Source organism: Xiphophorus maculatus, chromosome 7 (assembly GCF_002775205.1).
Source record: "Xiphophorus maculatus strain JP 163 A chromosome 7, X_maculatus-5.0-male, whole genome shotgun sequence".
Lineage (NCBI taxonomy): Eukaryota > Metazoa > Chordata > Actinopteri > Cyprinodontiformes > Poeciliidae > Xiphophorus > Xiphophorus maculatus.
This window is the reverse complement of record NC_036449.1, coordinates 655,682-668,510: the sequence shown is the minus strand read 5'-3', so window position 1 is coordinate 668,510 and position 12,829 is coordinate 655,682. Positions and strand designations below refer to the sequence as shown.

General features: G+C 43.3%; 1 protein-coding gene across 3 annotated transcripts in view; it reads right to left on the bottom strand.

Annotated features, from left to right (window-relative positions):
* wdr4 (WD repeat domain 4) overlaps positions 1-12,829 on the bottom strand; it is a 55,378-nt gene that overhangs the window by 17,598 nt on the left and 24,951 nt on the right. For all 3 annotated transcript variants that reach the window (XM_023336262.1, XM_023336261.1, XM_005813653.2), the window contains exons 5-8: positions 12,333-12,445; positions 6,312-6,372; positions 5,926-6,030; positions 1,509-1,573 (exon numbers count right to left, since the gene is read on the bottom strand). In XM_023336262.1, the coding sequence (XP_023192030.1) occupies positions 1,509-1,573; positions 5,926-6,030; positions 6,312-6,372; positions 12,333-12,445 (344 nt within the window). The remainder of the gene's footprint in view (positions 1-1,508; positions 1,574-5,925; positions 6,031-6,311; positions 6,373-12,332; positions 12,446-12,829) is intronic.

The window sequence follows — 12,829 nt, the reverse complement described above, 5'->3', positions numbered from 1 at the left end:
AACTTCTCCCAACTGTCCAAGAGCAGTTTGGTGATGAACAATGCCTTTTCCAGCATGATGGAGCACTTTGCCATAAAGCAAAGGTGATATCTAACTGGCTCAGGGAACAAAACATAGAGATTTTGGGTCCATGGCCTGGAAACTCCCCTGATCTTAATCCCATTGAAAACTTGTGGTCAATCATCAAGAGACGGGTGGACAAACGAAAACCTACGAATTCTGATAAAATGCAAGCATTGATTGTGCAAGAATGGACTGCTATCAGTCAGGATTTGGTCCAGAAAGTGATTGAGAGCATGCCAGGGAGAATTGCAGAGGTCCTGAAGAAGAGGGGTCAACACTGCAAATATTGACTTGCTGCATTAACTCATTCTGTCATTAAAAGCTTTTGTTACTCATAATATGATTGCAATTGTATTTCTGTATGTGATGACAACATCTGACATACACACATGAAAACCAGAGGGCAGCAGATCATGTGAAAATATAATATTTGTGTCATTCTCAATACTTTTGGCCATGACTGTATATCCTGGAAGTTCCAGAATTGGCTTTGTGCTGTTAAAAAAATCATTTTTCAGCTTCTGGTGTACAAGACTGTGAAGGAATGTAAAGAAAATTGATGTAGAGTTCACACAATGTAACAAAGATAATGTAATTTTGGGTACAATTGAATAGTGACGAATATGGCAAATAGTAAATTTTGTATTTGAATTCAGCTAGTTTACAGCATACATCTGAGCCCTTTCAGGGGGCGGAGGTAACCCAGAGTTTGTTAATTTACCAGGCTTTGTTTTGCTATTCACACACTTTTATTATTGATTTTGGGCAATAAGCTGCAGATTTGAAAGAAACGCTTGGTTACTTATCACCACCACAACAAGATCCATAACTTTGACTGTAAATGCTACAAGAAAAAAGAATTTTCCATTTTGGACACTGACATGTCAGCTGCAAACTTCCTCCAGAATTTCTATACAACATGCGACAATTCTTTAGGAGAAGAAAGAGGGGCCGTACATAAGAATAAAGAAATCTTTAACCTCACATGCATACAGGCCTTACTTTGGAGATGACTACATTCTCCATAAAAATATGATTGAATAATAATATACGCCAGAACCGCATTTACATTTCTCATAGGGTTTGTTTATGAACGTTTATTATTTGTAGAGCATGATTAGAATTCATAGCACTAAATAATTCTTTGTGAAATGTGTTCCAGCATAATATGGTGGATTGGATAGGCTTGTCCATCCTAAGCTTATGTCTACGCCACTGCACCCTGCACCAGACCTGCCCAGCATTACTGCAGCTTGGCTGAGTAGGATATGACAATGACAGACAGCTTTTAAACATGTTAACGGTTAGGTTTAGCGTAAGGTTCAGCCTGTAGAAATGAATGAAATATGAGTTAAAGTCAATGCAAAGTCTCTATGAAGATAGAATGACACACCGGAGTGTGCATGGTTGAGTAGAAAACAAATTTCCAGACACTCTGCACTCACCCGTCGCACAACACAGCTACATCACGGCCACCTGGGGAACTGCAGATACGAAACACAGCTGTGTTCTGGAAAATAAAGACAGATTTAAAGATTTAACTGATAGTATACTGACAGGAAAAGAAACAGCAATCTTTCATTAAAAGCAAATATTTCAGAAACTTTAAAAGGGCAATGTATGCATGTTGTTATTTATTTTCCATTTTATGGCCACTCTTATATGGCTAGGCAAAACAATAATGATATCAATATCAATAGAAATTAAAGCTGCAAGCAGCATTGGCGGCCATCACAGCTCAGTGCCACGGTTATCTATGCTTAGTGGATATGGTTTTAATATTGCATCACATAGAGGGAGAAGCAGGATGAATGACCCAACAATCTTCAGTATTTTCTCAGAGTGGGCAGTGTTTAGTGATGCCATTTATGTGCTCCCTGATGATGCCCAAAAAAATCAGCTACCAGCCAGTGTTGACAGAAGAATTTAGTTTTATGTTGTTCTGTCATTAAATACATGTCCAAATCTATATGAATCATAGAGTAAAAGGAAGAGAACTTGCAAGAAAACAGGCCCTGCCTGTTCAAAAGAGGCAGGGCCAAGGTGATGCCATCAGTGTTGGTCAGTAATGAGAGATAAAAGTGTGATAAACCTGTGACCTTGTGTGTGGAAATTATTGGTGTTTACATGGTGAATTGGCAGATTTTGGGACTTGGCCACGCCCACATGCTTTCATATACGAAAAAGATTTTGATAACTATTGACCTTCAATGCCTCAAGACTGAAAGACACACTGGAGTGTGCATGTGTGAGTAATTCTGAAATCTGCATCTTATAACTTGTAGGAGGAGTTCGCTCAGATACAATGTATACAAAAAATACAGAATAACTGCTTTGACCCAAAATGGCCGACTTCCTGTTGGGTTTGGGCCACGTCTCCAAGAAACTTTTTTTAGGTCCTGTCAAGATACATGTGTACCGAATTTTATGATTGTTGGTCAAAGAATAGCTTGGGCCTGATTTTTAAAAAAAGATTTTTAGGGGGGGCTATGGATAAATTGGGCCATGCCCACATATTGGATTGCAGTCTTGTTGGGGTGTGGACTAGGATCAATCATATGCCCCTTTTCCACTGGTTCTACTTCGGTAGTCCCGCTCTACTCTGCCCGGCCTCACTCCACTCTACGAAATTCCACTGACCCAGCTAGATCTGTAGCAGGGTGACACCTGCTGGCGGTAGGGGGTATAGCGCCCCGCCTCCAGGTGAACACCATGTGCTGTGTTTCCTTACTATGCAGCATAAGGCGTGTTGTTGTTTTTCCGAGTCAAAAGAAGAAGAGAGAGCTGAGCTATCGCTTTGTTGCCTGATTGTGATTTTTCTTAGATTTCAAGAAAAGGCGCAACAGGAGGAATGCTGTAAATGTGGTGAGAAGGACAGCTGATTTCTACCTTGTAGCTGGAGGAAAGCAGGTGACCCAGACGTTGCAGGGTAAGATAACGCAGATTTATGTTTTCCAACTACCATAAAACTTGTAGTGCCGAATATACATGTGGCAATTTTAGCCAGGGTGGTGTTGCAAATAACTTAGTGACAGAATTGCATGCTGGTGCTGCACATTCATAATATTCCAATCTATTTTCAGATGTTTGTAAACTATTGCCACAGACCATCGTGGTTCTTTCTGCAGCCTCTGAGTTGCAGGATGTTTCATCAGTGTCTGTCTTCCTGACTGTCAGTCGGTGTTTACCTTCAGGATGTCCAGAGACCTTCACCTTTCTGGAGCAGGAATCAGATGAGCTCAATGTGCTGATAAAACATTTGCTAATTTACAAAATATGGCTAGTGTTCTCACAGAGTTTAAATGCATTAATCTGTCTGTTTTTAATTTCTCAAATGTTTAATTATGATTCATCTGATACTCAATTTATATTGAACATCAGATAATTTGTAACCTTGTAAAACCTTGTGAACCTTGTAAAACTTGTAAGCTTAATTAAGGTTACAAGTTTTGGAAACATTTTCTGACTTTCCTACATTGAATATTTTCCAAGAAGACAGCTAAACAGTGAGTGGATAGAATTATGTTGTACAAAGTAGAAATTAACAAACAACTTGTATTTTTGGTTCTTGTTAATAGCAACCCCGACAGTAATGTCAAAATGTTTGGTTTGCTGAATAATGTGCTCACTTTTAGACGCCTTTACTGGAAATCTACCATATCAAGTGTCAATGAAATACACATATAATGTTGTTATATCACGTGTAATGTACAAACAATACAATGTTATTTCACTCTGTCTAAAGGTCCTCACATTTTTGGGAGGATTGTATTAGGACCTTGATGCCATACAAACTACAGTATGTACATTAATGTGTGGAGTGGGCATGGGTGGAAGTGCCAGGGGTTGGAGGGACGGAGGGAGGGGGGGGGGGGGCCCAATCTTGGAAAAGTCTATAATTGTCCCCCCCCAACAAATCATAAAAGAAATCTTTGTATTTAAACAGTATCAATGTGAAAAGGCAAAAGAAACAAAGAATGAAATATATCTGCCATTTATCTAAGAAAAACATAAGAATAAATTCTTAGTTTCCCCCCCACCAGTTAGAACAATGGTTCAGTCCAATATTTAGGAGGAGCAACAGCAGCACTGCAGAATGACACAGGCTCTGTTAGAGCCGTTGAAGTGAGGAGCTAGCTGTGTCTCTGCAGGACAAACAAAAAACCTTCCCGTAAGTAAATACTTAAAGCAAGAGACATGTAAACCTTTTATTTACTTCCACTGCTCAATAGGGTGAAACACATTAACAATAAACACCAGACTGCTGTTTGTTTAATTACTTTGGCTGAATTATGATAAACTGCCTCGTTATGCCTTGGAAATCAAAACTGGCTGCATTTCTTTGATAGACTTAGCTTTGTTTTTCTCAAAGGCAGCAAATATTTCAGTCATATTTAGCTCTCTAACTCTTATGTTAATGAGAAAATTTGAAACAGGAAGGGCTGATCGCTACAACCAGCCAACAGCTCAGAGTGTGGGAGCTGAGAGCAGAGAGACAGAGCACATAGAAAGACAGAAAATTATGTCTTTACTTCTTACCATCTCCAACATAGAGCCTTTATTTTTGTAAAGGTATAGCAGTTATTAGATCAGTGACACTGAGCCAATCTCATATCTAAACATTTAAATTTTAGTTTGACTTCTATGGGTCTCAACAGTTTGTATACTGAGAAAAACACACTCTTAATGTCTACTAGTCGTTTTTGGTCTTGCAGCTTGAACACATGAAACACTTTTTAAACCACATTTTATGTTACATTTCACTGTAACTTTGCTGACACCCCCCTCCACCCAACACTGCTCTTTAAAATTTTCCCTGTTTATTGTCCTCCCCAATAATAAAATGGGATTTCCTCCATTGGCAACGGGAAAAATAACTCAAAACCACTGATTCTTTTTTCTCGCTCTCTGTGTCGGCTTTATGTTACACACAGACTTGTTGCCCTAGCAATTGACAACAACGCCACTTTAAGTTTCAGGATAGAACAGAACGTAAAACAGAACATTCAGTTCGTTACAGTTTTATGTTTTTAGGCTTGATGTGTATTTTGCGATTATTAATAAATGGTAGCTGTGGTAGATTAGCTACCACTGCTATTATTAGCCAAGCTAATACAGCGGTGGTTGATTAGCTAATTTAAACACCTGCTTTACTGAGATGATCCGTCAGTTTGTCTGTAGGTTGCATTTTTTATTTTTAAGCTGAACCAAAACACACCTTATTCAACAGCACAACTATATTTTAAGTTTGTCAAAGCCAAGCAAGCAACTGACATACTTCCCTGTCAATCATTATTTGTTTTTCTTAATTAAAACTTTTTTCTGACTTTGTTATCTAGTCATAGTGTAGGCAATTCAAGTACTGCATCCCTTTTTCTTTCATATACAGAGCTTACATTTAAGTCTAGCAGGGAAATTGCGTGGGTGACATCCTGCTGCAAGGGGTCTATAGTTTAAAATAACACTGGAGCTTATTTAAAAATATCACAAAATATATCATGTATCATGATATAGCAAAAATGCAGTATATCAGGATGTTAGATTTTCCTCATATTGCCCAGCCCTAGATAAAAGTAGTGGAATTTAAATGTGAAAGACCAACAAAAAGTGGTACACAATTGTGAAGCAGAAAGAAAATTATATATGATTCAAAAAGAAATTTCCAAATAAACTAAAAGACAGAATGTAGAGATTTAAAATATTAGACAATTATTTAACTATTATTTAGCAAATAAAAATGTACCTATTCTTTGTATCTTAAAATTTTTTAATAAACTATAATCTATTGTATTTGATTTAAAATATTGAACGAGCAAAAGTATTTTACTTTTTTTTTTTGCAGACAATATTTGATCATCTTACATTTCCTTTGGCAGTATCAGAGCATAGCTTGTCTTCAAGCTGTCCAAGGTCCCAGCTTTGCAGTTTGCGACCAGACTCAAACTCCCACAGCTTCACTGTTCCATCCTGACAAATATAAGATTCGACAGGTTCATCATTACAGCTCTTTATGATAAAAATCAGCATTAAACCCATGGTCTCAGATTTTTACAGGTTTAAAAAAACAAACGAAAGCATCCAAAACAAGTGACGAATGCATTTTACACCCTAAATTTTTATAACTCCTGCAACTCTCATTTGAAAGGTGGTGCATGTCTATAAAACCAAATTTAGTATCAGTGCTGCAAAAAGAGATATTTACCTAAGTGCATAGCCTAACAAAGGGAAACACACACACACATGCATACCCCTGATCCGGACAGCAGCCAGTGTGGATGTCCTTTTGGGATCTCTAGCGTGCTGACAAACCTGATAGAAAAAACGTTACAACTTTATTTTATTAACACAGCACCTCCACTCACCACCAAAGAGCAAACATGTCAAATTTAATCAGATTTACAGAGTTAAGTTTCACTTAACTCTGTAAATGCTTCCATTCATGTCCAAGCTCAAACAAATTTGATGATAACATTCATTGAATTATTTAAATTTCAAAAGTTGTTGTAAATCTGATGCAAAGTAGCAATTATTGTGGGCTTTTATAAAAATAGATGCTAACAACACAGCTAAAACAATGACGTTCAAGCAGTATCCAGTATTTTCCATCCATATAATATCATTTTACATCACAGTAAAGTACATATGTTACCTTCAGTCATTACAGAAATAAAATGTTTGAGTGTTTTTGGTGCTGAATCCTGATACATAAAGTTGCGTTGTTGTCAGCTGCTATGGCAACGAGTCTGCGTGTATCGCAAAGCTGACAGAGAGAGAAAAAAAGAATGAGTAGCTTTGAGTTATTTTTACCATTGCATAGCACTAAATGAATCATACCTACATCTCCAGGTTTCACTTTAACGTTATAGTTCTGCTGTTGCAGCACGGCTATGAACGGCATGAAAAAGAATAGTCTCATTTGGTGGGGGCAGGGGCGGATCTACTGGGGTGGCATGGGGTGGCAATTGCCACCCCAACTGAGAGCCTTGCCACCCCTGTTGCCACCCCAGCTGGCGACAATGAATTCAATAAATAGTTATAGCAAATCTGACATTACGCGCATTAATCTCTTTTTTCCGACAACATTGAATGCAACACAATGTAACCTGACAGTAGCAGAATGTGCAAAGAAGAACAGAGCGCGAGGCAGCAGCATTTACATATATGGATGGATGTATATTACTTGGCTGGACATGACGTGGCTTATTGTGCGCCACACACGTGCCATTGCTGTCCATTAAGTCAGAAATATCGGTGGTCAGGAAAATACCACAATCACCCATAGAATCTGACAAAAGGACGCAATGTTTAGATAACAAGGTTGAAGTGTTTCACATTTAACATGTGAGGAAAAAATTTTTATTTAGAGAAAATATTGAAAAAGTGAGCAGTGAGGTAGTTATGCTAGCCTAACTATAGCTAGCCTGCTATTGACTCTGATAACTTTAACATGTGCTGCGCAGTTCGGTGTGTTTTGGTTCCATTAGCACTAAAAGAGGACAACCTGCACACCAAGTCATCAGTAGAGCAGGTGTTTAAATCAGCTAATCAACCACCGCAGTGTTAAGGCGAAAATATATTGATAATGACAATATATTGGTGGCAGCCCTCTCCATGGGCTGCCACCTTATCGTGGTGGAGGGGTTTGAGTGCTCCAATGATCCTAGGAGCTATGCTGTCTGGGGCTTCATGCCCCTGGTAGGGTCACCCAAGCAGACAGATCCTAGGTGAGGGACCAGACAAAGCGCAGCCCGAAGACCCCAATGACGGATAAAAACATTGGATTTGGCGTTCCCTCGCCCGGACGCGGGTCACCGGGGCCCCACTCTGGAGCCAGGCCTGGAGGGGGGGTACGATGGCGAGCGTCTGGTGGCCGGGCTTTAACCCATGGAGCCCGGCCGGGCTCAGCCCGAAGAGGAAACATGGGTCCCCCCTCCCATGGGCCCACCACCTGTGAGAGGGGCCAAAGGGGTCGGGTGCAGTGTGGGATGGGTGGCGGCAGAGGGAGGGGACCCTGGCGATCCGATCCTCGGTTGCAGAAGCTGGCTCTTGGGACGTGGAATGTCACCTCTCTGGTGGGGAAGGAGCCGGAGCTAGTGTGTGAGGTCGAGAGGTTCCGGCTAGAAATAGTCGGTCTCACCTCGACGCACGGCTCTGGTTCTGGAACCAGCCTCCTTGAGAGGGGCTGGACATACTTCCACTCTGGAGTTGCCCAAGGTGAGAGGCGTCGGGCAGGAGTGGGCATACTTGTTGCTCCCCATCTCGGCGCCTGTACGTTGAGGTTTACTCCGGTGAACGAGAGGGTAGCCTCCCTCCGCCTACGGGTGGGGGGACGGGTCCTGACTGTAGTTTGTACTTACGGGCCGAACGACAGTTCAGATTACCCACTCTTTTTGGAGTCCTTAGAGGGGGTACTGGAGAGTGCTCCTCCTGGGGACTCCCTTGTTCTACTGGGGGACTTCAACGCTCACGTGGGCATTGACAGTGAGACCTGGAGGGGCGTGGTTGGGAGGAACAGCCCCCCCGATCTGAACTCGAATGGTGTTCTGTTGTTGGACTTCTGTGCTCGTCATGGATTGTCCATATCGAACACCATGTTCAGGCATAAGGGTGTCCATATGTGCACTTGGCACCAGGACACCCTAGGCCGCAGTTCGATGATCGACTTTGTCGTCGTTTCATCGGATCTGCGGCCGTATGTCTTGGACACTCGGGTGAAGAGAGGTGCGGAGCTGTCCACTGACCACTACCTGGTGGTGAGTTGGCTCCGGTGGTGGGGGAGGAAGCCGGTCAGACCTGGCAGGCCCAAACGTGTTGTGAGGGTCTGCTGGGAACGTCTGGCGGAATCCCCTGTGAGACGGAGCTTTAACTCCCATCTCCGGCAAAACTTTGAACACGTCCCGGGGGAGGTGGGGGACATGGAGTCTGAGTGGACTGTGTTCCGTGCCTCCATTGTCGAGGCGGCCGGTTGGAGCTGTGGCCGCAAGGTTGTCGGTGCCTGTCGAGGCGGCAACCCTCGTACCCGTTGGTGGACACCTTCGGTGAGGGATGCCGTCAGGCTGAAGAAAGAGTCCTACCGGGCCTTTTTGGCCTGTGGGACTCCGGAAGCAGCTGATGGGTACCGGCAGGCGAAGCGGCATACGGCTCAGGTGGTTGCTGAGGCAAAAACACTGGCGTGGGAGGAGTTTGGAGAGGCCATGGAGAAAGACTTCCGTACGGCTTTGAAGCGATTCTGGTCCACCATCCGGCGTCTCATGGGGGGGAAGCAGTACGGCACCAACACTGTTTATAGTGGGGATGGTGTGCTGCTGACCTCTACTCGGGACGTTGTGGGCCGGTGGGCAGAGTACTTCGAAGACCTCCTCAATCCCACCAACATGCCTTCTATTGAAGAAGCTGAGCCTGGGGACTCTGGGTTGGGCTCTCCAATCTCTAGGGACGAGGTCGCCGAGGTGGTTGAGAAGCTCCTCGGTGGCAAGGCTCCGGGGGTGGATGAGATCCGCCCGGAGTTCCTTTAAGGCTCTGGATGTTGTAGGGTTGTGTTGGCTGACGCGACTCTGCAGTATCGCATTTACATCGGGGGCAGTTCCCCTGGACTGGCAGACTGGGGTGCTGGTCCCCCTGTTCAAAACGGGGGACCGGAGGGTGTGCTCCAATTATAGAGGGGTCACACTCTTAAGCCTCCCTGGCAAGGTCTATTCAGGGGTCCTGGAGAGGAGGGTCCATCGGATAGTCGAACCTCGGATTCAGAAAGAGCAGTGTGGTTTTCGTCCTGGTCGTGGAACACTGGACCAGCTCTACACCCTCGGCAGGGTTCTGGAGGGTGCATGGGAGTTCGCCCAACCAGTCTACATGTGTTTTGTGGACTTGGAGAAGGCATTCGACCGTGTCCCTCGGGGAGCCCTGTGGGGGGTCCTCCGGGAGTATGGGGTACCGGGCCCTTTGATACGGGCTGTCAGGTCCCTGTAAGAAAGGTGTCAGAGTCTGGTCTGCATTGCCGGTAGTAAGTCGGGCTCGTTTCCGGTGAGAGTTGGACTCTGCCAGGGCTGCCCTTTGTCACCGATTCTGTTCATCACTTTCATGGACAGAATTTCTAGGCGCAGCCAAGGTGTTGAGGGGATCCGATTTGGTGGCCTTAGGATCTCATCTCTGCTTTTTGCAGGCGATGTGGTCCTTTTGGCTTCATCAGGTCGTGATCTGCAGCTCTCGCTGGAGCGGTTTCACAGCCGAGTGTGAAGCGGCCGGGATGAGGGTCAGTGCCTCCAAATCCTAGGACATGGTCTTGAGCCGGAAAAGGGTAGAGTGCCTTCTCCGGGTCGGGGGGGTGTCCTGCTCCAAGTGGAGGAGTTCAAGTATCTCGGGATCTTGTTCACGAATCGGGGAAGAAGGGAGCGGGAGATCGACAGGCGGATTGGCGCAGCATCTGCCGTCAAGCGGGCGCTGTACCGGTCCGTCATGGTGAAGAGAGAGCTGAGGCAAAAAGCGAGGCTCTCGATTTACCGGTCGATCTACGTTCCCACCCTCATCTATGGTCATGAGCTTTGGGTCATGACCAAAAGAACAAGATCGCGGATACAAGCGGCTGAAATGGGTTTTCTCCGTAGGGTGGCTACGTAGGGTGGCCCTTAGAGATAGGGTGAGAAGCTCAGTCATCCGGGAGGGACTCAGAGTAGAGCCGCTGCTCCTTCACATCGAGAGGAGCCAGTTGAGGTGGCTCGGGCATCTGGTCAGGATGCCTCCTGGACCCCTCCCTGGTGAGGTGTTCCGGGCACGTCCCACCGGGAGGAGGCCCCAGGGAAGACCCAGGAAACGCTGGAGGGACTATGTCTCTCGGCTGGCCTGGGAACGCCTCGGGATTCCCCCGGAAGAGCTGGAAGAAGTGGCCGGGGAGAGGGAAGTCTGGGCCTCCCTTCTGAAGCTGCTACCCCCGCGACCCGACCCCAGATAAGCGGAAGATAGATAGATAGATAGATAGATAGATAGATGGATGGATGGATGGATGGATGGATAATAGATTCAAGATATGGATCTCAAAAGGATTAACTACCTATTATTCATTTGTCCACACAGGGATATTTCAGAGTTTTGAAACCTTACAGAAGGATCATGGACTGGAAAAAGATGATTTTTTTAGATACCTGCAGGTGAGACATTATTTTAATAGACATTTTAAAGAGGTGTTGAGAAAAAGTGATTCAAGTTTCATGGGGGTATTTCTATCACTATTTAAGCCCAGATCAGACAGCAGAATTTTCTCTAAATTATATAATGCCATACAGCTATCTAAACATGAGAATACAGAATACATAAAGAGGAAATGGGAAAAGGAAATGAAGGTAATAATCTCACAAGAAGGCTGGGAGGAAATATGTCAACTGCAGTGGGCCTTGACTGGATCAAACACATGGCGGGAGTTTTGCTGAAAAACATTGCACAATCTTTTGTTCCACGCATTCAGAGACGATATCAAAGAAACGGGGACGCCTGCTGGAGACTTGGTGGGTCTAAGGGAGTCATCCACTCCCTTCCATGATTTTTGGGACTGCCAGGTAATAAGACCATATTGGGAAGAGTTCCACAAAACATTGAAAACATAATTAATGTAAGCATTCCATTCAAATGTGAAACATTGTACTTGGGCAACTTACATTTGGACACATGGACCAATAAAGACTAAAAACCGCTGAGTATACTGGCAGCCAGTAAGAAATCCATCACAAGGAATGCTAAAACCAGATCCACCCACTATCAATGAATGGCTTGAAATTGTTTACCAGATTATGTTATGGAAAAGATTTCTTTTTCCCTCCAAGTTGAAAAAGGAAAATTTTATAAGATCTGGACCAAATGGACTGAGTATGTAAAACCAATTAGATCTGTCTTCATTTGCTTGTACTTGTGAATTATGTGTCCTGCCCTTTTATGTTCTTGTGGTTTTTATTGCTCGAGGTGGTGCAATCCCCATTTCTGTTCAATTTTGTTTATTTCTGTTGTCGTTCAAAACTAAAATTAGTAATAGTCTGTAAAAGAAAATACCAGAAAGGCCGTATGGACAAAATCATTTGGATTCTCTGCTTCTATCCTCATATACGACCTGAAATGGGTAAAGCTGTAATTAATGAATGTGATGGAAATCTGTCTTTCTAAATTAAAAAAAAAAAATCCACCTACACAACTGTAAATCTTATATGAAATTACAAAGTCAAATAGTTTTGTTAGTTATCCTAGTGAGTACAGCTAGTTATACTTTTTTTTAATGTAGGTATACTCACTGGTGATGCCCTAAGCAGTAAGACTGGATATTATAAGGGGACCTGCGATGGCTCACTCTGATCTTCTCATCACGGTCAGCTGTAATGATGTATTGGTCATCTGCAGATATGGTCTAAATGACAGGGAATAGAGCAGTTAGTCACAACCCCTTATGTTTAACCCATTCAAACTTAACCACTAACCCTAAAAGTAAAACTGACAAGAGCAGATAAAAATCAACTGGCCGAGGCAAGTTTCAACCTTAAGAACGTTGACATCAAATTTAATTCTGTCTTTATTTAGCATACCAATTTGCTTGAGACATTTTTAAAGACATCTTAATGTCTCTGGGGAGGACCAGATGCAAGTTAAACTTTAGAAACACACAAAAAGAACAATTCTATTTAATGGCAATGTTTATGAAACTTCACTCAAAATTTACATAATTCAATTCACTTTCATTCTAATCTATTTATAATATTCATACAAATAATAGAGAGAACCAAGTTTTGCTACT